The sequence below is a fragment of the Etheostoma spectabile genome, chromosome 19 (genome assembly GCF_008692095.1).
Source record: "Etheostoma spectabile isolate EspeVRDwgs_2016 chromosome 19, UIUC_Espe_1.0, whole genome shotgun sequence".
NCBI lineage: Eukaryota > Metazoa > Chordata > Actinopteri > Perciformes > Percidae > Etheostoma > Etheostoma spectabile.
Window position 1 is genome coordinate 362,501 of NC_045751.1, and position 23,768 is coordinate 386,268.

The 23,768-nt window shown below is 43.8% G+C and overlaps 1 protein-coding gene across 4 annotated transcripts in view; it reads left to right on the forward strand.

Moving 5' to 3' along the window:
• Positions 1-23,768, forward strand: part of LOC116707056 (kin of IRRE-like protein 1) — a 34,602-nt gene that overhangs the window by 1,031 nt on the left and 9,803 nt on the right. For all 4 annotated transcript variants that reach the window (XM_032544198.1, XM_032544200.1, XM_032544199.1 and 1 more), the window contains exons 2-11: positions 12,658-12,807; positions 17,217-17,366; positions 17,442-17,599; positions 17,722-17,872; positions 18,225-18,330; positions 19,018-19,166; positions 19,325-19,452; positions 21,465-21,591; positions 21,873-21,973; positions 23,504-23,720. In XM_032544198.1, coding sequence (XP_032400089.1) covers positions 12,658-12,807; positions 17,217-17,366; positions 17,442-17,599; positions 17,722-17,872; positions 18,225-18,330; positions 19,018-19,166; positions 19,325-19,452; positions 21,465-21,591; positions 21,873-21,973; positions 23,504-23,720 — 1,437 coding nt within the window. The remainder of the gene's footprint in view (positions 1-12,657; positions 12,808-17,216; positions 17,367-17,441; positions 17,600-17,721; positions 17,873-18,224; positions 18,331-19,017; positions 19,167-19,324; positions 19,453-21,464; positions 21,592-21,872; positions 21,974-23,503; positions 23,721-23,768) is intronic.

The following is a 23,768-nucleotide window of genomic DNA, read 5'->3' on the forward strand; positions in this document are numbered from 1 at the left end:
GACACAAAGCCCATTTTCACCCTCTCTGTGCATTTTAACAGCACAATGAGGCGTGTGCAGTAGCAGCTGCAGCGGCGCCCATGCATCTGCTCCCCCTCTGTACCTGTGGGGTGCCAGGTAGGTTATTGGCTTATGATAATCACAGCTGTAGCCGAGTTGCTGGGAGACGGGAGGCTGAAGTAGGAGGATGGTTGTAATCTTTTTATAAGCTACCTGTTTGATCGAGATGTATACAGTATGTGTGTCGTCGTGGCCACACAGCCACAGCAAACCACCCTTTTTCTCTCTCTATTGTCTACCTTGGCTGACCGGGAGCGTGCATTGCTGGCGGCTGGCCGGCCAGTCCATCACTTCATCATAGGTAGGGGGCGTGTTCGGGGAAGGGAAGGTATGGAAAGGGATGATGTCACCGTGTCTGCCAGGCTTTGTATCGCTCAGCCAGCCTTGCCGTGCTCAGCATCCACCCATAGTGTGTTGTTGGGGTCTCATGCAAGCACACTACGACCTATACACAGTAGGCTCCTTTTCATCGACAGATCAGGGAAATTTGTGAATCCACATATGACACAATGTGGCAGTCGTCACACAGACACCCCCCTTCTCTCTCCATCGAGACACTTTGTCACATGCTGTTGCCCTGTCTGTCCACTCATAAACCGTTCAGTCCACATGACGATCTCAGTAACACTTGCAGATGTGCATAAGCAGGAAACACAAACACACACAAACACACACACAAACACACACAAACACACAGCCTATTTACATGTGTGAAGCCATGCGTCCTATTGTCTGTTGTTCCACTGTTACAACTGTGTAATCCGTTATAACTCCATGTTGGGCTCTCAAACAAAAAGACATTTGCTCTCAAAGGGTTTCCCGAAGACAAGATTAGCAGGCTGCATTTTGTTTCGTAAGATTTAAAACGGTGTAATAAAAGCACAGTCTCAAATGTTACACTGTGGTTTTTTTGCATTTGGGTGCGATGAGTAAACCTAACCCAGAGAGAGATGAGACGATTAGCTCCTCAAAAGAGATCATGCTTGCGTTAGGTCGGGCGCTTTTTTCTTAAGAGCACCCAGACTCTTATCTCTTCATTAGACAAGTAAAACAGAATTTCATGGCCTGCAATTTGCACACATGTAATTGCCTAGTAGTGCTAATGACTGCAGGGTTATTATTAGTCGAGCAGCTAATTAAAGCTTTTGTGAATCCGAATGTTTCTTAAGTGATTTCGATTGACTGTATCTCTACTAGCAACACCACTGGAGTGATTGATTTAGCATCCCAGCTTTGTATACCTACACACCAACTTGGTCATAAGTCCCAAGCAAGCGCCACCATTAATGCAGCTGTTAAATGTTACTGCATAATCAATCATTGCAGACACACGCCTTTAACTTCCTAATGAGCAGGAGAGCCTTGAGGCTGGACTTGCAGCACTGCACCTATAGCCCAGACGCTCGGCTCAAGTGCTGACTCGGACAAAGGCTCCAGTGCAGGTGTGCCATTTGTCAGCCTCTGTCTTTTTGTGCGGACAGAGGCCACGAGCTGCTGCCTGTACTGTACGCTCAGGCCCTGAATCACACAGCCGAGCTGGGAAGCATAGACCTCAGACAGATTCTACGTCAAAATAATCAGATAATGGAAGAGTCAGACACATTCAGGGGGCTTTTTACACCCAGAAAAAAGAAGGGTTGCTCAAGGGTTTTTTGATCAGCAAAGTTGTGTTTCTACTACCTCTCATGTGATGTTAATGACTCAAAGTGGGCTGTAATAGTTCAAATAACAATGAAGAATTGGGAAAGCCTCATAAAGAATCCATTGCGATACTAAAACACTCTGTTAAAGCCGCTGATTAACAACATTTGATGCATTCTTGCCAGGAATTCTCAGAGACATTTTCATCGAAAGACATTTTTCCACTCTCTATGCGATACTGCTGGGTAAACAAATATTCCTTAACACAGCAAGTGATGGCTTTTATGTTTTCACAACAACATCAAAAAATCTTGAGCTAATCCAACGAACCAAGACCTCCGTTTCATTAAGCTCATGCAGACCTGGAGAAATTGAAGCACTTAATATTGGTTACAAAAAAATGGGGACATAGTGGGATGTAATGTCCACTAAAACGGCACTCGGGAGCACTAGTTTGTGCTCAGATAATCTCTATGATACATTTAACATGCACAGTGGTAGCTACTGTGGCTGATGAAGAAAAAAGGGCCACCTAAAGGAACTCATACGGTGTTTGGTGTTTTAAGTCCCCAATGTCGCCTTCTGGAAGTTGATGCTGGGGGGTTATAACCCCATTGAGCAACTCAAACTTGTCAACATCCTCCAATGAGATGACCTTGTGGATTATTATTTATAGAACTATTCATATCTCTGTGAACCTGAAAGTGTTCTGCCATGGTTTCAAGGCTATCGTACCATTACGTGGTGCTATGCTCCCGGGTGTAGATCTGGAGTGACACAGAAGTCTGTTTTTAATTTTGATCCCAGCGAGCGAGGTATGGCTCTGGAGAGAGCATCCTACCCTTAATGTGCAATTTTGGGTCATGTTTTTTTTTTTTTTTTAATTGAATCTGAATGAAGTCTGTTTACCGAAAAGCATCTCTAATCGACATCAGCCACTGAAAGCAATCACTGAACCAGTTGTAAAGTTCAATCGGAGAATGGAGCACGTCCACGCCTGTTGTTCTCCATTGGGTTCCATTCAATCAACAAATTCTTGGCATTTCTGTTGCGGCGGGATTTTGTCAATAAGTGACATGTTGATGGCCTTTCTCAGTTGATAAGTTTGTTTAAGATCATTCCACTGGACACGAGTGCCCTGTAATGCTTTTTGAAGCGGCGCCTGGGAAACAAAAGAAGCAGCTTACGTGCCAGCATTCAGACGACTGAGTAAAAAACCTGATGAGGTACTGAAGAATTTAGTCAGATAATTCAGTATCAATCTGAAGGTCAGGCATACATCCGGTAAAAAAACGAAGTGTACACATTTCCTTTGAGCACCCTCAACGGCTACACGTTCCTCTACAGTGAAGCCCCAGGATTTAAAGGCCCCGTAATCTGATTGTGTTTGACAAGCCTGGGGCATCCAAGTTATAAAATGACGGAGGGGAAAAACACACACACATCCCCTTAAAAATGTTTCTTTATGCAGAGTCCCCCGAGCAAGAGAGGAACACTTTATCACATCTGACTGAATCTATTGGACTTGTTTTTCCTGTAACTGCACGGCCACATTCTGCAGCGAGCACCAATTTGGGGTGATAGGGAGGGGGTGGGGCGGGTTGCAGAAAAAGTTGTTTTGGGCAAGAAGTAGGGGGACAAAGAGGGGGAGTCTTGCGGGCAGGTGGGTGAAGCCTGATAGAGTGATTAGACTTCTTTTGGTTTGTTTTAAAGGTGGTGGGGAGGGGGGGATCATAGTATTGTAGTGTGGGAGGAGGGTCTGCTGGATAAAAAGAAAAGCAAGCCAGGAGAGAGCTGAGAGGGACGAGGACCGAGGAGGAGGAGGAGGAGTGGTCGGGAGGCCAGCGGCAGAGAGAAAGGGACTATTACTCAGGCCTGACTGCCTCTTCAGTGGGGACAGTGAAGCTGCTCATTCAGACAGAATATGGTCCAGGTCGGTTCAAAGGCTACATTTGCGCTGGAATTTGGAGTGGTTGAAGCCACATGTGAGGTGCCAGCTGAGCCCTTCCCCTGCCCCCGTCCCCTCCCAGGTTAATTGGCATTAATCGGTGTTGCTGTTAACTTTCTTCTTCACTTTCTTTCCCAACATGATTCTCTTTCTTGCTTACCAAAGTTCATTCTTTTCTCTCTTTCTGTCCCCTCCTGGACTTCTTTTTTTCCCTCCAATCTCTTTTTTCTCTCTCTCTCCCCCCCCCCCTCCATTACTTCTCCTTCTCTTTCCATCTACCCCTTTCTCTCTCTTGCTCTCTAATAAGTTCCAGATGTGGTTCTTGCATTCCTCTGGTCGGTGGAGAGAGAAAGAGAAGAGGGGAGGGGGTGGTATGAGTGGGGGGGAGGGGACAGGAGGAGAAGCACATTAATTAAAACAGGGAGCGCATGATGAGGAAGAGGAGCACATGTACTGTAACACACACACACACACACACATATACAAGCACACAAACACACAAACGTGCACTGGAAAACATGTGCACACACAAGTAGAGGGAGGGAGAATAGATGCATTTGTGTGCGAGTGTGTGTCTAAGGGGATGGGGGAGGGGGGAGGTCGGTCCTGTAACCTCAAAAGTTTTGGGACATTCTCCTCCTCCTCCTTCGTCTCCCCCCCCCTCTCCCCTCGCCCCCTCCCTCCGCAGGAATGTGGCTGACGCTGATGATGTCACTTCATTTCTCCGCTCTCCCAGTTTGTGCTCCTCTACAGGGACAGGGCCAATAGACAGAGAGATTTGACTCGCTCCATCCATCTTCCCCTTACAATAACAACATTAGGGTCAGCCGTCCAACTAAATCGGTTACCACAGTACGGCAACGCTCGCCGTCCCCTCGTCGTCATGTAATATAACGGCCTGCAGGCTAAATGTTTGCCGACTATGAGTAATGAGTGAGCCATCTCTTAGTAGTAGTAATCATTAATGGCTTTTAAGGCCGGCCATTAAAACCATTTTGTGCAGATGCATTATTTTGTCCAAGACTGCCACTGTCAACCTAATATACCCTCAGGGCTTGTCTTAACTCAGTATGCCCATGCTTTTAGTTCCAGATTAGGCTTCACCTAGTTTACATCTTGTCATGTGTAGTTGATGAAAGATACTTCTACATGGCCGAAAATATGTAGACCATAGACATTAATATTCTGCTGTAACAGGCTTTCAGGTTTCAGGCTCTCCGCAATATTTTGGAACCTAGCTGCAGGTATTTGCACACACTCAACAATCAGAGTGTTAGTGAGGTCCAACATTGATGTTGGGTGATAGGATGGCTCACAGTTGTATGGCAGGTATCGTTCAAAAAAATTACAATACAATTACCAATGCCAGTACCCTTAAAGTGATACGGATACCAATACTTCATTTGATACCTTTTTTTATTTGCTTCATTCGATATCCATTGTGTTAATGGCAGCATCTTGGCACACTGAACTGCCAACACACCACATTAAATTTAACGCTTGCAGTGATTGGCTGCAATAAAAGCCATACAAATAGTCATTTTCTTTCTAGATCTGGGTACACAAAGGATCGAATGCAGGTATGGTTGGAAAATTTCAATACTACTTACTACTTGTACTGGGTTATTTCAGTCAATTCCTTAAAAGTGTCTGATACCCGGCCCTATGCAGTTAGTTAGTGTTTTAGTTCCTTCCTTAGCTGTATAATGGGGTGCAGGCCACTCAATTTCATTTTGTAATTGTTGGGTTTCTGTAAATAACATCACAGAGTACGATCTAGACCTGCTCTTTTTATGAAAAGCGCAATGAGATAACTGTTGTTGTGATTTGGCGCTATATAAATAGAATTGAAAATGTCCTAGCCCAAACTGTGAACAAAAGCACCAGACCAAGTCCACGCTACAAGCTGTATTTGTTGAATCCAAAGGCTTTAAAATTTAATAGTCCACAATACTCAACCAAGATTTATTAACACCCCCGCTCACTTTGTTGTCTAGTCTTTAAGTGTGTGTGCTATCAACAAAGAAGTCTCCTCTTCAAAGTGACAGTATGAACTGATGAGAGTATTGGCGAGGGGCTCCGTATGAATATTACTTTGCTCTAGGAGGTCAAGGCCCCGGGCTTTTATTGGATGGTTTGCGACAGATGACATTGCACGAAGCTACAGTACATACCAATAAAATGAGATTACGCTGGATTGAATTAAAGCAGACCTTGGAGGAGGTGATTTATCGATGGGACGCTGCTTGTAAAATAGTCCTGCTGGATTCCATTACCATGCCGTACTGTAACGGGAAAGTGGATCGGCGCACCATCTGAAAGCTGTCACAGCTGATGGTGCAGATGTTAACGTGCTGGATCACGTGGCATTTAGAGACAGAGTGGATTTAGGAATGGGTCGCTGCCACAAATCAATAGGGAACTACTGCCTTTTGCCACTATTGATTTATTATGATATTGATTGTGCCAGTTGAATTCTGTGGCGACCCCTGCGCTACAAGCTACCCAGCACACTACTGCAGAGAGAAGCAGCTTGAAATGTATGTATCCCCTTGTCCAGCTTATCCAGAGGACGGCTATTGTTAGTTCTGGTCACCCTTGGTTACAGCGGAGTATTCTTTGTCAGCTGCGCAGCGTGTTGGCCGCACAAAGGCTCGTGGATTACCAGCGACGGGCCGGCTTCCCAGCGCTTGAGCATATTCATGTTGCCCGTAATGTGTCAGATGCCTCGTCCGTGAATTATCATATTACCCACCACTACTGATCCTGGGGTTGCCATGGCCACTGTGTCTGTCATTGTGTCAGTGGTCCTCACTGGCTGTAGCTATGGTAACAATGTCTGTAACAGAAGTTTGGTACAAATAAAGCTCTTGAGATGTGAAATGCGTGTTTGAGGGGAGCCTCAGAGAATGGAAGGGTGGCACACACGCGCACACAGACACACACACACACACACACACACACACACACACACACACACACACACACGCACAAACATTTATAGAAAATGAGTGTTGTGCACACCTTGACAGGACATGCGCTCACGTTAGTATCAAAATGGACAGACAAAGCGCAGACACAATTTTCCTCCCGCCATTTTCAAATAAACATGTTTCCACAGCAACCATTTTGGTAGTAATGGAGAGAAGGAATGAGAGGGAGGAGTGATGGAGGGAAAGAGAAGCAGATATGCTTAAAGGTGGAAAGGTAGCCCAAGAAGGGAATAAGGTGGTCGGCGGAGGGACAAAGGGGGTTTCTGAGTAGATGCCTGGCAGACAAAAGGAAGTGAATAGGTAATGAGAAGGGGGCAAGGCCACAAAAGAGATGAATAAAGAGAGAGGTTGCTGACTGCTAGTAAGGGGGAGGACGGCAAGGTAAGGTGACAGAGGAAGGGAGCGAGCAGGCAGACAATGCGGCAAACAAAGGAACGAGTCGATGTCTTTCTCTTTCTGGATCTTCCTCCCCTCGGCCCTGATCTTCCCTCTGCTCCGTCCCCACCTCCAGGAGTCACCTTTGTGTTTGAGTGACACGGTGTCAGTGGGCTCAGTGGGTCGCCTCCTTTCACCCCCCGCTCCAATCCATCTACAGTATGTCTCTGGTTACTTCCTATAGCGCCTTCACCATGGTTATGGGTTATTTTGGCTGTCCTGCCATGGCGGCCATGTTGTTGAGAAAAGGCACGCACAGGTGGTAGAAGTCCCACAGCCACATAAACACAGGCAGGAACTGCATACACTCGTACATGTATAGATTTTAGAGTTGAAATGATTGGTTGATTTATTGATTAGTTGGCTGACAAAACATTCATTGACAACAAAATCTAGCTTTCTGAACTAAATCCGAAAAAAAAAAAAACACTGAACACTAATGGAAGCACACATCCGTCAGTGCACAGACTGACTGACGGACTGAAACCCAGATGTATGTACAGTAATATTCAGAGAACAGCAAGGACTGCATGACTCCTATGGCTGCAACTTTGTCCTGAAACAATGATGTCATCCTCCTCCGTTACACTTCACAGCTCTGTGTCTGTGGACCTCGCCGTCTCTTTGTTCCCCTATTCCTGCATCTCATTGTCAGGCAGCCCCTCCATAAAACTAACACATCGGCCACCCGCAGCGGCGATATGGAATTAGACAGATAACAAAATCAATTTAGGACGGATTGACTAACAGTGAAGGGGGGGGTTAAAGAGATGAAATAATGAGAGGCCAGTGCGGCCGCCTGACTATAAATTGGATAGGTGGAGGGAGGATGAGGTCATTGAAAAATGTTTTCCTTTTTTTTCAAAAAATGGGTGTACCAAACACTGGGGAGGATTTCATCATACACACAGATGCACATACGCCTGTACGCTCGCAGACACGCTCGTACAGAAAACTTTTTTTTTTGGGCAGTTACTTTACACGTCAGCTGTTGCTATGGTGATGCAAGTCTGTGATCCAGCCGAAGCGTGGGATTGGCTGGAGAGGAGCGAGGGAAAGGAAGGCAGGGGGACTTTGTTAGAGGGGTGCAGAGGGGTACAGGGAGGGCCAGACACAAAGATAATTAGATCGAAGCATAACAATCCATACAAATGCCTTTTTACTTAATAGCATCTGATTTAATGAGACTGAATACCATCAGTGAACCTTTCCCAGAACCCTCTACGGCATGGCATCACTCGTCTCCTGTCCCATAGACAGACAGAGGCGAGGCAAGCCTGCATCTAAATGCTGTGAAGCAAGATTTGACATTCACCACCTAACAGCAGGGTGTGTGGCAAATTAAGAAATGCAGGGCATATGAGCAGCACCCATACTTAAAATAGCTCCACACATCTTTCCATGCATATACCCTTTCAGTACTTTTCAGCAACAAATTGACGGTTCATTACCTTGCTATTAAAACCCCATTGCATGGTGCGAGATGTGCTCTTGGGCTAAATTGCTGTGGTGGTTCACACTATGGCGGCGTGTGGCCATGCTTTTGGTGAGTCACCCGGCCAAGCTGTGCGTGCTCGCCTTTGGCTTTGTGTCTGCTTTGACAAGCCGAGGCTGGTGTCACAGTGTCTGCAGGGCTGTTGTCCTAGGCTCCAGTTTAACCCTAATCCCTTCACAAACTTTGACTAGGGCTGTACTTAATCCTAGACTAAACTGAGACCATTTCCCAATGGAGATGGAGATGCTCCGCTGACTTGACGGTTTAGGCCAGAGTTGTGGTTTAATCCATGTTCTGGAAACCGCCTTGTACGTGTGGATTATATGTTTGGGGCTGTGGTTTTGTTTGTGTTGACAGGAAATTGTTAGCCCATGTGGTGAAGGTTAGGTCATCTGTAGCGCCTGTTTTTGTTTGTGTGTGCGCGTCCCAGTGCATGTGGCCATGGTCGCAGCTCTTTGTGATCGTGGCGTTTGTGTGGACAGAGTGCTCGGAGTCTCCCGGTGGTATCTTGGGGATCAGTGACTCAAGGAAATCAGGACACACTCTAAATTTGTCACTGCAGCATAACCCACATAATGAAAGAACACAAGCTCCCTCGCATAAGCTTTCTTGTCCTGCCTTTGCTCTAACTGCTCGCTGCGTGTAGATTTCCTTCGTTAAACACACAGACACACGCGCACACAAGCACATACTCGTCATGTTGACAAGTGTTAACTGGGTAATATGGAAATCAGAAGGCGATGAGCACATGTTGAAATGAGTCAGTGTTTTCAGACCTCAGCCTTTTTGCATGGGTGCTTTCGCTGCAGATTGTGTAGAGTACTAAATACTCAGAAGTATTCAGTTTGGATTATGTTTGTGGTTTACTGAGGCAGTTGAGGGAATACCTCCAGCTAACATATCTGAGGTGGTGGAGGAAAGGATTTGCTTGCCCCCGGGCTACTGTCAAGGTTGTGTGTTAGTTTAAACCCAGCTAAATTCTCTTTACACCCATGTATATCTGGGAAAAGGCTTGTTATGCTTTTTAAGATAGTATGAACCCACACTGTACATTCCAGTAATTGCGATTAGATGAATGCGAGTTGTATCAAATTAGGGTGCTTACAAGAAATGAAAGCACAAATCTATACTCTCAATAATAACCTTTTGTTTATAAGGTTAGTTTTTCTGAAATATCTAGGTGATTATAAATGATCATCCTCAATTACTACTACATCACTGCCACATGTGTTTGCTATAATAGGCTCAGTGCATATGTAACATTTAATCTGCAGACTATGTGGTCACTCTCAGGTACATGAAGCTTTTTAGCACCTTTCAGTTAACCATGTTGGTTTTCACAGCTGTAAAACATGTTTTCAACAGTAGCAGACAGCGGTTTTCAGTAGCTGTGTTTCCATTAACGTATCTTTATGCACATTTCGAAGTATCACATTAGAAAGGCTGGATGGAATTGACAATTTCTATAAAACTTCATGAATTTTGTTTTTACGCTTGCTGGAGGTGGTTTTGCGCCAAACCATTTGATGGAATTTGAACCATTTGATGGCCTAATTAAGGCCCGAACGCCGACAGCAGCGAAACCCTGAAACGGGAGAAATATTTGGTATTTCTATTTTTTGCCACAGTTTTGCTTGAAATGTGCTTAACAATGAAACACGACTTGTGAAAAAGTTCAGACAAAATCACAAAAACGAGCAACAATAAAAATTTTGAAAAATAAATATTATTTTTAACTTATTTCCAACTGAGCCCCGCCCACTTCAAACCGGTGAATTTCTACATTCTAAAAGACCAAAACGTATTCCAACTTTGATAGAAAATTATATATTCACGTTGGACCCCATCCCTCATAGTAAGAGGATGATTGAGAAATATTAAAGAAGTGAAATGAACTAACCCATATCTAATTTCTTATGTAATAAATATACTGACTTTGTAGTGCAAGTAAATGGATAGTTGTTTCTTATTTACCTCTATACAGTCATAGTTTTCTTCTTTCTTTGAAAAATCTTTTACCGTAATTAAGACATTTTGTTGAGCTATGGTGGTTGCTGGCTGGTGAAAACATGCATTCTTGTGGTGCTTTTTGTCAATGTTTACAGTTGAAGGCTTTTTGACTTATATGACATGACTTTTACTTCCTAACTTTTCATAGCCAATCATTGTTGCTCTGTTGTTGTTTGTCTTTGTTTATTCCAGTTCATTTGGGTGTTCCTCAGGGAGCAAATTACGGTCCGCTATTATTATTTTTGGTTCAGTACTAAATAATTCTAGGTATGCGTGTCTCAGATCTCCATGTGCATCTGATTCCCTTTTCACTGTGTATCCTCGCACATCTCCTTTATCTTCAGAATATTAATGTGCTGCACTGTCAGAAGCCATTGTTATGATTGGTAAGGAAATCTTTTTGCATGACTGGGTTCTTTTGTATTATCAGGCATATTGTACCACTGCAAATCACATCAAATCTGACATGATAAGGGGAAAGTGCATGTCTGTGTATATGAAAGAGAGGGGGAAATGTGAGGGATAGGGACCGAGGGTCATTGTGCGAGGCAGTAGGTGGGGTGCAGAGGCATATGGCAGTTGTTAAAAAATAGTGAGAGATGGGAACCTTTAGAAAAGAGCTGGAGGGCTCAGAGGGAGAATGTGTGAGGGAATGAGAGAGGGAGTGTACGGGAAAAGGGGGGGTGAGATAAAAAAAAGTGGAGACACAAGTGAGAAGGAGAGATGTAAATGGTAGGAGGTGAAAAAAAGGAAGTGAGGGAAAAAGTGAGAGAAGAGAGAGATGGGGGAATGAGAAAGAGAGGGAGAAAGAAAGTGCTGGAGGGCTGATATTTAATGTGATAAATGAGTTGTGACAGTCCGCCTCTAACCCCCTTCCAACCAGCGAGGAGGAGGAACACAGAAATAGAAAGCATTATGGGTAAAAGGACATATACAGCATTATATATGTATATAGAAAGAATGAGGCCCATACAGTGGAGGAGAGGTAGAGGAAAATCAGTGCAGGCAAAAGGACATTCATAGACAGCATTATAGATGTACAAAGTGAAGGAGGCGAGTAGGGATGCATACATATTTGGGGAAAAGCACAGAGTGAAGCAAAGCAATTTGGATAAAGGACATACAACATTATAGAGAGAGAATGGAAGGAGAGAGGTAATGGCTGGAGGATGAGGAGGGTGTACTACGCAGCATTGGGTTAATGATCCACAGTACAAGATTCCTTGAAATAACAAGTGGGAGAGGGGAGAAAAATGGAAGCAAGAGACAGAATGGAAAGAATGGAAATTTAAAGCGAGATGCAAATCCTCCACAGTGATCGCCTCTCCTCTATTGTACGGGTGTCATGTCTTCAAGGGACAGCTAATTACAACTTGTCATCATACAGCGTGAAACAATAGCAGAGGTTTTTTTTTCTGGTTATTCCCCACATATTAGACAGCCGGTCGGTGGGCAAGCATGCCGCTGGTCTGTCTGCTGTAAGAGTGGACTGCAGACTAAAGGGAGAGAGTGTAGTAGACAATGACAACCACTGTAGTTTTAGTTGTGGAGTGGAAGCCTGGGAGATGACTCATAGGGAGGAATGAAGAAGGGAGAAACAGAGGGAGGGCCAGAGAGTTTTGAAGAAATAAAGGTCTGGAACTAGAAGAAGAAAAGGGGTGTGAGAAACCCTATGGCTGAAGTTGCCTGTTTGATCTCCCAGCTCTTCTCTACTGAGTCAGCTTTAAACCACCTCCTCGTCTTCTTTCATTCTCTTTCTTCTTCTTCTTCTTCTTCTTCTGCTTCTTCTTCTTCTCTTACTCTGTTCTGATTCCCTCTTCTTTGACACCTCCGTCTTTCCATGCCATTATTTTAACGGCCGCAAGCCAACGTGGGATCAAAGATGGCATTCCGTTTCTGCTTGGGGAATGCAGTTTTCAATCAATTAACCATAACACCACAGATGCAGTAATATGCTGCGTGGTTGGGATGATTTTACAGTAGCATGCTGGCAGAGTGTACACAGTTAAAAAAAATAATGAGAAAGTCTCTAACTTAACCCTCCGTTTCTCCCAATTCTCTATCTTTCTCTCCAGTGTGGACAGCAAGGTTCTCTCAGGAGCCGGCAGACCAGTCGGTGGTGCGGGGCCAGAGGGTGATCCTGTCCTGTGTTGTCTTCAACTACTCAGGCATTGTTCAGTGGACCAAAGACGGCTTGGCTCTGGGCATCGGCGAGGACCTCCAGGGTGAGACATCATACAGCCTCTCTCAGGCTTCCTTCACTCTGTTCAGTATGTGACTAAGATGGCTTTTTCAAAGCTGATGCTGATACTTTTGGATTGGAGTTGCTGATAGGCAACATTTCTTGCTGCATGTTTAAAGCTGTGGAAATGTTGTAAAGGCCTTAAGTTCTTTCTGGTACTCTTTAAGACAGCTCACCATTTACATGTTTAACTTCTTATGACACATTTTAGAGTGCAGAGGGAAGACATTTAAAAAAAAAATGTTTTGAACTTATGTTTTTTGGAAATTTTGCAGTTTAAATCACAAAATCAACATGAAATCATTTTAGTACAATCCCCATCCCACCCCTGATTGCTGCCTCAAGATTCCTCCCAAGATGACCAAAAAAAGCGTGACATCAAGCACAAATAAATGCACAACAGACATACAACAACCTCATTTAAATGGACATAAAAAGAGAAGAAAAGAAGTAAATAAATAAAACATTTTAAATTTAAAAGTTTTTACTCATCATCAAAATAACTCTTACTTGGACTGATACAGTTGTTACTCCTCCTAGTCTGTTATTTGGGTTAGGTTGTACATAATAATTATAATTACATGTATTTGTATTCCCCTTTAATGTAAATTAGATTTTTTCAATCTTCAATTTAAAAATAATCCCTCTAAGCCATCTTGGATGAGATGGTGCTATCGATCTCAATAGAGAAGGGGGAGACGTCATGATGACAGAGTAGAAAAGGCAACCACATTACAACTCTTGTATCTTGTATCCCATGGCATACTTCTGCAGTTACCAGGGGGTATGTGGATAGACTATGGAGTAACTCAGCTAATATAAAACCAGACTAAGAGTCCACAGCCATGCTTGCAGCTTTGCGAGGCTGCACAGTGGTGCTTTGAGCATTAACCACTAAACTACCAGCTACGGACTGCACAGGACATGCTTTCATTTCCTAGCCCTGGGCTAAGTGTTGCCCTATGATAAAAAATGTCTTTTTTTTACAAGCAAATCATTTTCTTCTCAAGTCATCTGTGATCTTTCATGTGTTACAGATGTGGAATTTGGTTTTCCTGTATGCACAGCTGTCTCACAGCATTTTTAATGACAGTGACACACTCGCCCAGTACGACATTGCGTGTATGTAACTGCCATGTCTCATGTATGCTGACAACATATTTTTGTAGTTACAGCTAGATTGAGCCAGCAAAGCAGTTTTGGCCAAGAGAGCGGCTGCCCCATCAAACCATGTTGTGACAAACTGTGCACTTATTTAGGTTGATGTTAACTTTGGCCACCTTTTCTACACATATCACCCAATGCTTGATGGGAAACTGCGAAGCTCCCTCGGGCCCATTTTACAGACTGACACTCTTCCACTTGGTTGAGGAGCATCACATCATCACCGCTGTCATGTCAGCGGTGGGTGACACTGACCGGCTAATATCTGTTATAGAAGGTTTTCACGCAGGTATTCCGTATGGAGGTACTCCGCATCACAACAAAGCACAGGCACTGAAGTAGCTCCAGAACGTTGTCAAGGAAAATGGTTATTATTGCCGGGTTTTAGGTTGAACCAATAGGTCAGACCGAGAAAAAACATTTGGAATAATATTGACTTCCAAAAATTATTAAAAACCAAGGAGAGGAATGCCAAAAGTTATCAGAGGAAAGGAGGCACTTGTGGTTGGCAAAGCTCAAACTCACTCAGGTAGTGTAGATAGCAAACTGGGGCTCTTTAAAAAATGATTGAGAGTCACTTGGCTACACCTTGAGTATCGCAATGATGTCATACAGTTAAGGTTAGGTTGACTAAAGACGTTGTTGCATTACTTACTTTGGCCATCACAACACAACAGTCGTTGATGACTTGGTACCGTCTCCCTCACCCATCCACACACCATCTGGGTATAGGCCTCCAAACCTTTGAAGAAATTTAGGTCTGCTGCTGTGTATGGGCTTGGCGAGAAAAACAAGTAGTTGACTATATCGGGATATGCAACTGAAGGAAGAGTCATACAGGAACGGGTCGTCATGGGTCCAAGAAGTGGGAGCCAACTCATAGGGATCTGCACCGCCTATAAACTATATTTTCTCAAAATATTGCGCCTTTTCTTGTGGTCCAAGTCCTTCCCTATGCCTGTCCTACATGCCTTTGCATCTTGGATGCTTTTCTGTTGTTTAAACATGGCTACATTCACTTAAAGTATCCAAAGTGCACAATACTCCAATGTACTCCGTTCAGTTGTTTACACCGAGTGACTCCAATAAGGCCGCGCATCCGGGTTACTAGCCAGAACGGGACGTCGGTGAAAACCCTCTATATAAAGTACATATTGAAAGGCCGATTCATCAACCTATATGCAGTCCTCATTCTGTTATGCAGCCGCCCTTATGTTCACTCCGGTTTGTCTTTGCATTTTTGTCCCTTAAGTGTGATTTATTAAGTCTCTTGTTGTCTGTGTGTCAACAACCACGATCAAAGCTTGTCCGACTTTGACAAAATTTGAGGGGAATGATGCATGTCATCGCTGTGGCAGCATTTTCAGAATTGCACTGATTAGCCTGAAGGGGGCTGTGCAATTACTGGCCAAAACAAGTGGGCATTTTTAACTGATTGGTCCAGAGGGAGACTGCATCATCTTTGACATGCTGTTGCCTTGTTTTTTGTCGACGTTGCTGTTGTTTTTCCCCAGACTATGTGCTTTAATATTCTGTTTTTAAATAAATATATATGTATATTTATTCCCTTCCTTTTAGTTCTTATTATTGTACTCTCCCTTACCATCTTCCCATCTTTTGTACGCTATGAATTAAAAAAATCTGTTTTACCTTTACCCAGGCCTTTGTAATCATCCTGTCCTCTCCGCTCACATTTTATTGCTTGCTTTTGGGAGCGGGTAGTGTAGAGACAGTGCCCATGGACCAGTTGTTGGTTTTTAGTTGTTTGTGAGCTGTAAGGGGAGTGTTATGCTCTGTGAGGGAGGATGGAGAGTTGGTGGTCAGTTTTGATTGGAAACAGCACAGAGTTTATATTGATAGTATTTGGTTTCAAATTTTGTTTAGTTTGATTTTGTCTTGTTTTATGTATGTTGATTTTCTGTGATTTTGACTCTTATATGAAAATGGTCCAATAAAGGACCTCTCCTCTCCTCTCCTCTCCTCTGCGAACGCCTCATCTCAGCTCCCTTCTTCCTTTCTGTCCCTTTTGTTCTTCTTTCAGCTGCCTATGTTTTACTGAGCCCTCTCTCCTATTCTTCATTTAACTTCTCTACCTTGTCTCTCTTTCTCACCCCTTACCCTCATCTGCTTGACATACTGTCGGTTCATGCTCTCCTCTTCCTATCAACCCTCCTGTCCCTTCTTTCTCTCATACTCTGCGTCTGTCCATTCTTCCTGTCCCTCCTTCCTTTCTCCCTTCCTCCCTCCTTTTCTTTGAAACATATTGTTACTGTAATGGTCCGGTGCTTCAAGCCAAAGCTTTTAAAAATAAAAACCTGAATGAACACTGGCCGCTTCATGCACACAAACACCCGTGTGTTTGTGTGTGAGGGTCTGTCCCTCTGCCCCCCCCCCCCCCCCCCCCCCCCCCCCCCCCCTCCCTCGTTCTCTGGGCTTTTCATACGCTTTTAACACTCTCAACATTTCACATGCAAATGCATGCAGAAACAAGGACGCCCAAAGGTTAGGCAAGCAGCAGAGCTCAGTCGGGAGGATGCACATGGAAACGACATAGAGAATTTCACGTGTAATCTACGTCTGGGCAGCAAACATGAATTCTGCACCACGGACAAGAGTCGATTTGAGTCCTCTAAAATGTTGCTGTCATAATGCATTCATCTTTTCCCCCTGCTGGTGAGAGAGAGCATGGATGCCACCTAATGGCGAGAATGTACAGCAGTGACACAGCTGGGCTGTGTGGCGGATGGGGGAAGGGAGGATTGGAGAGGCTGGGTTAAATGTGTGTGCATTGTGTGAATGTGTTTGTTTGGACATGCATTTGTGTTTGTGTATATCTAACACATCATGTGGCCATACATCTCTCTGATGTAATTTAGTCTGTTAACCAAAAAGTCAGATTTTGGCTTCATCTATGACACAGGCTCGATGTTTTCTTAACAGCAAGCTGCGTGGTGTCTCCTTTTTTTCAAACTCTTATACAAACCACATGGGTATGTGGAGATCCTGAGACGTGACAAATTAGCAGTTAGTATCTGAGAGTTTAAATATGAATTCACCTTCAGCTGTCATTAGCACAAAAGAAGACAAAAGCAATAGGAAAAAGCCGAATATCGCGATTAGCATTTTAAGATTTTTTTCAGTGAAGAAATGTGAAGCTATAACTAACTCTCTGTGTGTGTGTGTGTGTGTGTGTGTGTGTGTGTGTGTGTGTGTGTGTGTGTGTGTCAGCCTGGCCCAGATACCGCGTGCTGCGTGTGCAGGAGTTGGGCCAGTACAACCTGGAGATCCTGTCAGCCGATCTGTCTGATGACTCCCTGTACGAGTGCCAGGCCCCTGATGCTGCCCTGAGGTCCAGGAGGGCCAAACTCACAGTCCTCAGTACGTTTGTGCACGTGTGTCTCAGTGCTCACATCTTCTACATTATGTGTTTCTAACACTCCTCTCCTGCTCCAGTCCCCCCAGACAACCCGGTGATCGATGGGGGTCCGGAGGTGTTGCTGAATGCGGGGGAGTCCTACAACCTGAGCTGTGTGTCTCGAGGGGCTAAACCGCCTTCTATGATCGAGTGGCTTAAAGATGGTCTGCCCGTGGAGGGGGCTGCCAGTACCACGGTACGTCCAAAATGCTTACATACCACATTCACCACACCCATTCACAAAGTCACATTTACCGTTACAGTGTTTTATCTTTGGTGTAAATGTTACATCAATATCTCTCCGCCCTCCTTCATCAGGAGGTGCTTGCAGACAGGAAGAGGGTGACCACACGGAGCTACCTGCCCATCCAGCCCGTCGACACCGACACTGGGAGGAACTACAGCTGTGTAGCCACCAACCTGGCTGTTCCCACCGGCAAAAGCACAACCGTCACCCTCAACGTACACCGTAAGCAATTCAATAATATAGACACAGTGAAGATGTATCATTGTTTTGTGGGTATTTGCAACAAAAAAAAACATTACACATATTACATTACCATTTTTTATCACAATATATAATTACAATAATTACTACATAAATGAGTAGTTGTTAACATTTCAGACTAATTAACAGCAACTTTGCATCATATTTTGAAACATAAAACATCTGCCAGCCGTTGAATGTTTTATAACTTTATTACTGAGTAATGCATGGCAGCCATTTTGCAACAAACTGTCCTTCAGATTGCAGCATACATTAGACGTAAATACGGCTATTGTTATGTGAGTCTCTCTTTCTCTCTCTTGCTCTCTTCCAGATTCACCGACAGTGACCTTGTCCATTGAGCCTCGCTCTGTCCTGGAGGGGGACAGGGTCACTTTCACCTGCCAGGCTCACGCCAACCCTCCTATTATGGGCTACAGGTCTGCATCCACATGCAAGCACATTGTCATTATCCCTAGGCCTTGTAAGACAGAAATGTGGGATTTCTGTTTGGTTACGTAGGATTTTTTTGTTTAAAATGTCTGTGTTTTGTGTTTCTTTATGTTGGTTTGAAGACATTTTAATATTCAATGTTATAATTATGGTTCGGCATTGTTTTGATTTCAACGATTCTGATTCTGATTCTTATCGCTTATTTGATTTCCATTCTTTGAGAAAAAAGTTAATATTCAAAACTTCTACACAATCAATATTCACAATTCACTTCACACAGTTTATGGAACCTGTAAATACATTTCATACACTCTTATTTGATTGTTGTTGTTAAACAAATATATGACTCAATCGTCTTTTATTCTTTTATTGACTGTACTCTGACCCCCTAAAAATGACACAGGGTCGAACATACGTAGGGCCGTATACAATCAGCCAGTTGCCTTGAAAACAACATTTCATTCAGATCCTTCTCTAGACGTTGCTTCACGAGCGACATTATTTCTTTTTTTAATGTATTTTTTATTGACGGATTCGCGGTTCTTGGCATTTTGGAATTAATTCTGATTTGGAACTGGCTTTCGGTGCCCAACTTTAACTATAATGTATGTCACATATGTTGTTCCAGGGTGTGTATGTTATTTTCACTGTATGTATAACGTTTGAATCCCTAGTTGGGCTAAGGGGGGCGTGGTGCTGCAGGGTGCCAGGGAGAGTGTGTTCACCACCAAGGCCGACCACTCCTTCTTCACCGAGCCTGTCTCCTGTCTGGTTTTCAACGCTGTGGGAAAGACCAATGTCAGCATCCTGGTAGACGTTCATTGTGAGTCACACAATACCCAGCTCACCTTGTTCACCCACTACAGTCTGGAGTCAGAGGGATAAACACACGTGTGTCTTTGTCCTCCTCCCCCTTTTGGTCCTGCCGCATTATTACTCATGCACAACAAAGAACATCTCTCTCTGTTTCTGTGTCTCCAGTCGGTCCCATTCTGTTGGTTGAGCCGCAGCCAAAGACTGTAGATGTCGACTCTGATGTCACGCTCAACTGCAAATGGGCCGGAAACCCTCCGCTCACACTCACCTGGTTCAAAAAGGGTTCAAACATGGTAAGAAGCTAGGAGCCCACTCTATCCTCGGCTTTGGCATTTACACTATTTTTACACTTCGCACTTTCTGCTCCCGTGTTTACAAAAGCAGCCTGTCATTCAGGAACAATATCTGGTCTGTAGATGTTTTCTTATTTTTTTCCCTGACATTTCTCTCAATTTCACTTCTCCTTTTATCTTATGTTCCATTTATCTCTTAAAGTCTGATTACATTGTAAAAATGAAATGTCCGTAATATAGTCATGTAACTTAATCCGCTTTCCAGCAACTTCACATTAACAAGTTATTTCTCTGCTGACTGTTGTTGATGAATTTGTGGTTTTACAGTTGTTTATGCGTTGATTAGCTTTTGCTTGCAGGTGGCTTTTGTTACCCTTGGATAGATCAAGGAGCTAGCTGTGTCCTACTGTTTGCAGTCTTTATGCAAAGCTAAGCTAATTGTCTGCTGGCTCTGGTTTCATATTTACAGCACAGACATGAGAGTGGTATCATTTAACTCTCAACAAGAAAAGGAATAATAATATTTCCCAAAATGTCAAACATTTTCTTTAACCATCACAATTTTCTTGGTAACAATTACTGTGCACACCCGCCAGAAGCTAAAGACATGGCTAATATGTGTATTTGAGCATTCATGTTTGTTGCTTTGGCCACTGGCTGTTTGCGCCGACTCTCATTAAACTACCACTGCAGTTCAAAAGGTTTTGGAGATGACTAAAGACAAGGCAGTTTCAGCACAGTAAATGAAGGCTGCTTCATCACAAGTCTGCCTTAGCAAACCATGGACTGACTTACACCTACATCTATGTAATCAGTATTGTTCAGGTATCTCTCTCTCTCTCTCTCCAAGTGGTTACATATTTAGCCATCATTTTCCCACAGCTAATTTTCAGGTGTGGTTGCTAGGCAACTGCAAAACCTTTGTGATATATTAAAAACGACTGTGCAAGTTTGCATTGTTAGCCAGTTAGGGTCAGAATCAGTGTTGTAATCAAGAATACCTAAACCGAGACAAAGTCATCACCAAGACCAGAGTGTGTCAAGACCGAGTCAAGTCTAAGACTTTAAAGGGTTTGAGACCAAGTCAAGACCAAGACAAGGCAGGGCGTGACCAAGTCAAGACCAACACCAGACCAGTGCCAGACAGCCAGAGCCTCTCTTGTCTCCCGCATTCACTTTCATGGGAATGCATGTAAAGGGGGGCGGGGAGAGGGGGTTAACAATAACACATTTCAAATAAAAATGTAGCCAAGTTATTGCTTGCATTTGAAGCAGGAAGTGTTACATCCAATCCTAGTAATGATGTTAACACATAAAATTAGACAATGCACAGGCAGTTTAGTGATATCATTGCAGTTGTGGTCTGACCAATCTTAAAAATAAAATCCTGAGTCCTAGTAATTCCGAGCCAAGACCAAGACCGTCAAGAGTGGTCTTGAGACCAAGACCGTTCTTGAGTCCTACTAAACTTGAGTAGTATAAACACACAAGTCTTGCATTGCCAGACCTTCTTCCATAGCCCTGTACAGGAGAGTCTGGCTAGTCCACACAGCATTTTGTGATGAGAGAAAAGCATGCACTGGTTTCTTTAAACCAATCACAATCGTCTTGGGTGGCGCTAAACACCGGACAGATCCGCCACGGTGCTTCTACAAAATAGCCTGGAAGGAACTTGTTTTGGTGGAACATAAATCTCAGATTGGACAGATAGTCTAGCTAGCTGTCTGGGTTTACCCTGCAGAGATCTGAGGAGCAGTTAACCATAGTCCTCAGAAATCTACCGTGGGTTAGAAAAGCAACACAAAGAAAGCGGAAGGTAGCGGACGTCGTGGATATAGACCATAAATACATATACTCAAAAAAGAACAAATGTGCAGATATGCAACATGGACATTAAATAGTATTAGCCTCTTTTCTAATTATTTACATATGGGCTTTTAGTTTGTTTATCCCCATTGTTTAGAAGATTTGTCTTGTTTATATGTGTGTCCTCCCCCCCCCCTTCCCCACAGGTTCTAAGCAACAGCAACCAGCTGTATCTGAAGTCGGTGAGCCAAGCGGATGCCGGACAGTATGTATGTAAAGCCATCGTCCCACGGATTGGAGTAGGAGAGACTGAGGTCGCACTCACTGTCAACGGTCAGAAAACATCCACACAGTTTAATGCGTCACTGCTCGTAGATGAAAAGCATGTACTTTCTAAAAGGTCAGCTTGTCAGAAATGTTATGTCCAAAGTGGTGGCCATTTATTTTGAAAATAATACAATTCCTCGTGAACAGGCTTGGTAAGGACAATGTTCTAACAAAATACCCCAGGCTTGGATATGATTTTTGCAGCTTGTCGTATTTTACGTATCATTTATTTTTATTTATTTCCTTCACATACACTCACACATCCTCTCGTTTTTTGGCCAATCCAGGTCCCCCCATCATCTCCAGCGATCCAGTCCAGTATGCAGTGAAAGGGGAGAGAGGAGAGGTGAAATGCTACATAGCCAGTACACCTCCTCCTGATAAGATTGTAAGTGGAAAATAAACCAGTGCTATGAAACATTTCTGTCACCAAAGCCACAATAAGAATTGTCCACATTTTGGCAGGGAATCAATTATTTAGACCAAAAACTGACAAACAAGGATAAGCAAAGAGCACAAAGTTGTACCTTTTAGTCTGACAGAGATTTGTATTTTACTGTTACTGTACCATCTTTTTCCCAAATGGCTCCACTCTTACACGGTAAATGCTCTTAGGCACTGTCCCCCTTTTCTTTTTGAGTGGTGACTCACCCTTAAACTCTCAGAATTTCCCTCCATTCCATCACGTAAACAAACCAACACTAACACTAAGCCGGTCCTCTTTTAGCTCCTGCGTCAGAAATCAGCCCGGATGCTGTCTCCACTCAGATGTATCACAGAGACGCAGTAGTAGTAGTGCCTGTGTGACTGATCCATCCTGACTCAGTGCGTGCTCCTAATGCAAGCGGCAGACGTTGGGACAGAAAAAGATTTATAAAATATAAAGAAGTGGAGAGGAACAGTTGTCCCAGTAAACGCCACAGCCAAGAGATTATCATTCTCTGGAATAAGTGGGCAGATTATACGAACATGTGGGTTTATGCATAATTAACTCTCCCCAGTACAGTACTTCAATGCTGAATAATACAACTGCTTTTAGTGGCTTTAAAGTCAGAGAATGCAAGATTCTCGCTAACTCAGTCCCCCCCCCCCCCACACACTTCAGTCTGCAGAAACATGCAAACTTTTTATAGCACAACACGCACAATTTGTGTTTACATGTGAGTGTGTACTTGATGTTTTTATTTCAGTCATTTCTTCATACAGTATGTGTTCAATCTAATAATTTACTGTATAGTTGTACAACAGAGAAGTGTTAACATAGCTCTATTTGAAGAAGAAGAAAAAAGACACTTTATTAATCCCCTGGGGGGATTTGTTTTTATGGTCCCCTGCCGGCGATAGCAGTGGCCGGAGGCATTATCTTTTATATTCTAAATGCAGAATAATATTAATTGTCTGAATGATTAGAATTTTATCACACAACTTACCCAAGCAGTAATGTCTCCAAAATAGTGCTTAACTAATCGTGATATCATCTAATATGGCCTCCTATGTGTGCATGCATGTCTGTGTGTGTGTGTATGTGTGTGTGTGTGTTTGTGTGTGTGTGTGTGTGTTTGTATGTGCGCTCGTGCGTGTGTGTGTGTGTGTGTGTGCATGTGTGTGTGTGTGTGCGTGTGTGCGTGTGTGTGCATGCATGTCTGTGTGTGTGTGTGTTTGTGTATGCTTGTGTGCGTGTCTTTGTGTGTGTGTGTTTGTGTATGTGTCTGTGTGTGTATGTGTGTGTGTGTGTGTGTGTGTGTGTGTGTGTGTGTGCGTGCGTGCGTGTGTGTCTGTGTCTGTGTATGTACGTCTGTGTGTATTTGTGCATCCGTGTGTTTATGTGTGTGTGTCTGTGTGTGTTTGTGCATACGTGTGTTTGTGTGTGTGTATGTGTGTGTGTGTGTGTGTGTGTGTGTGTGTGTGTGCGCTGCAGGTGTGGGCGTGGAAGGAGAACGTGTGGGAGAAGGAGAAGGGGACGCTGCTGGAGAGGTACACGGTGGAGCAGAGCAAACCGTCAGCCGAGGGCGGTGGGGTCCTCTCTACCCTCACCATCAACAACGTGATGGAGTCGGACTTCCTGTCCACCTACAACTGCACGGCCTGGAACTCGTTTGGCCCAGGAACCATGATCATCTCATTGGAGGAGACCGGTGTGTTAGCATGAATTCTTTTTTTTTTTTTTGTGCCATCAAGCAATT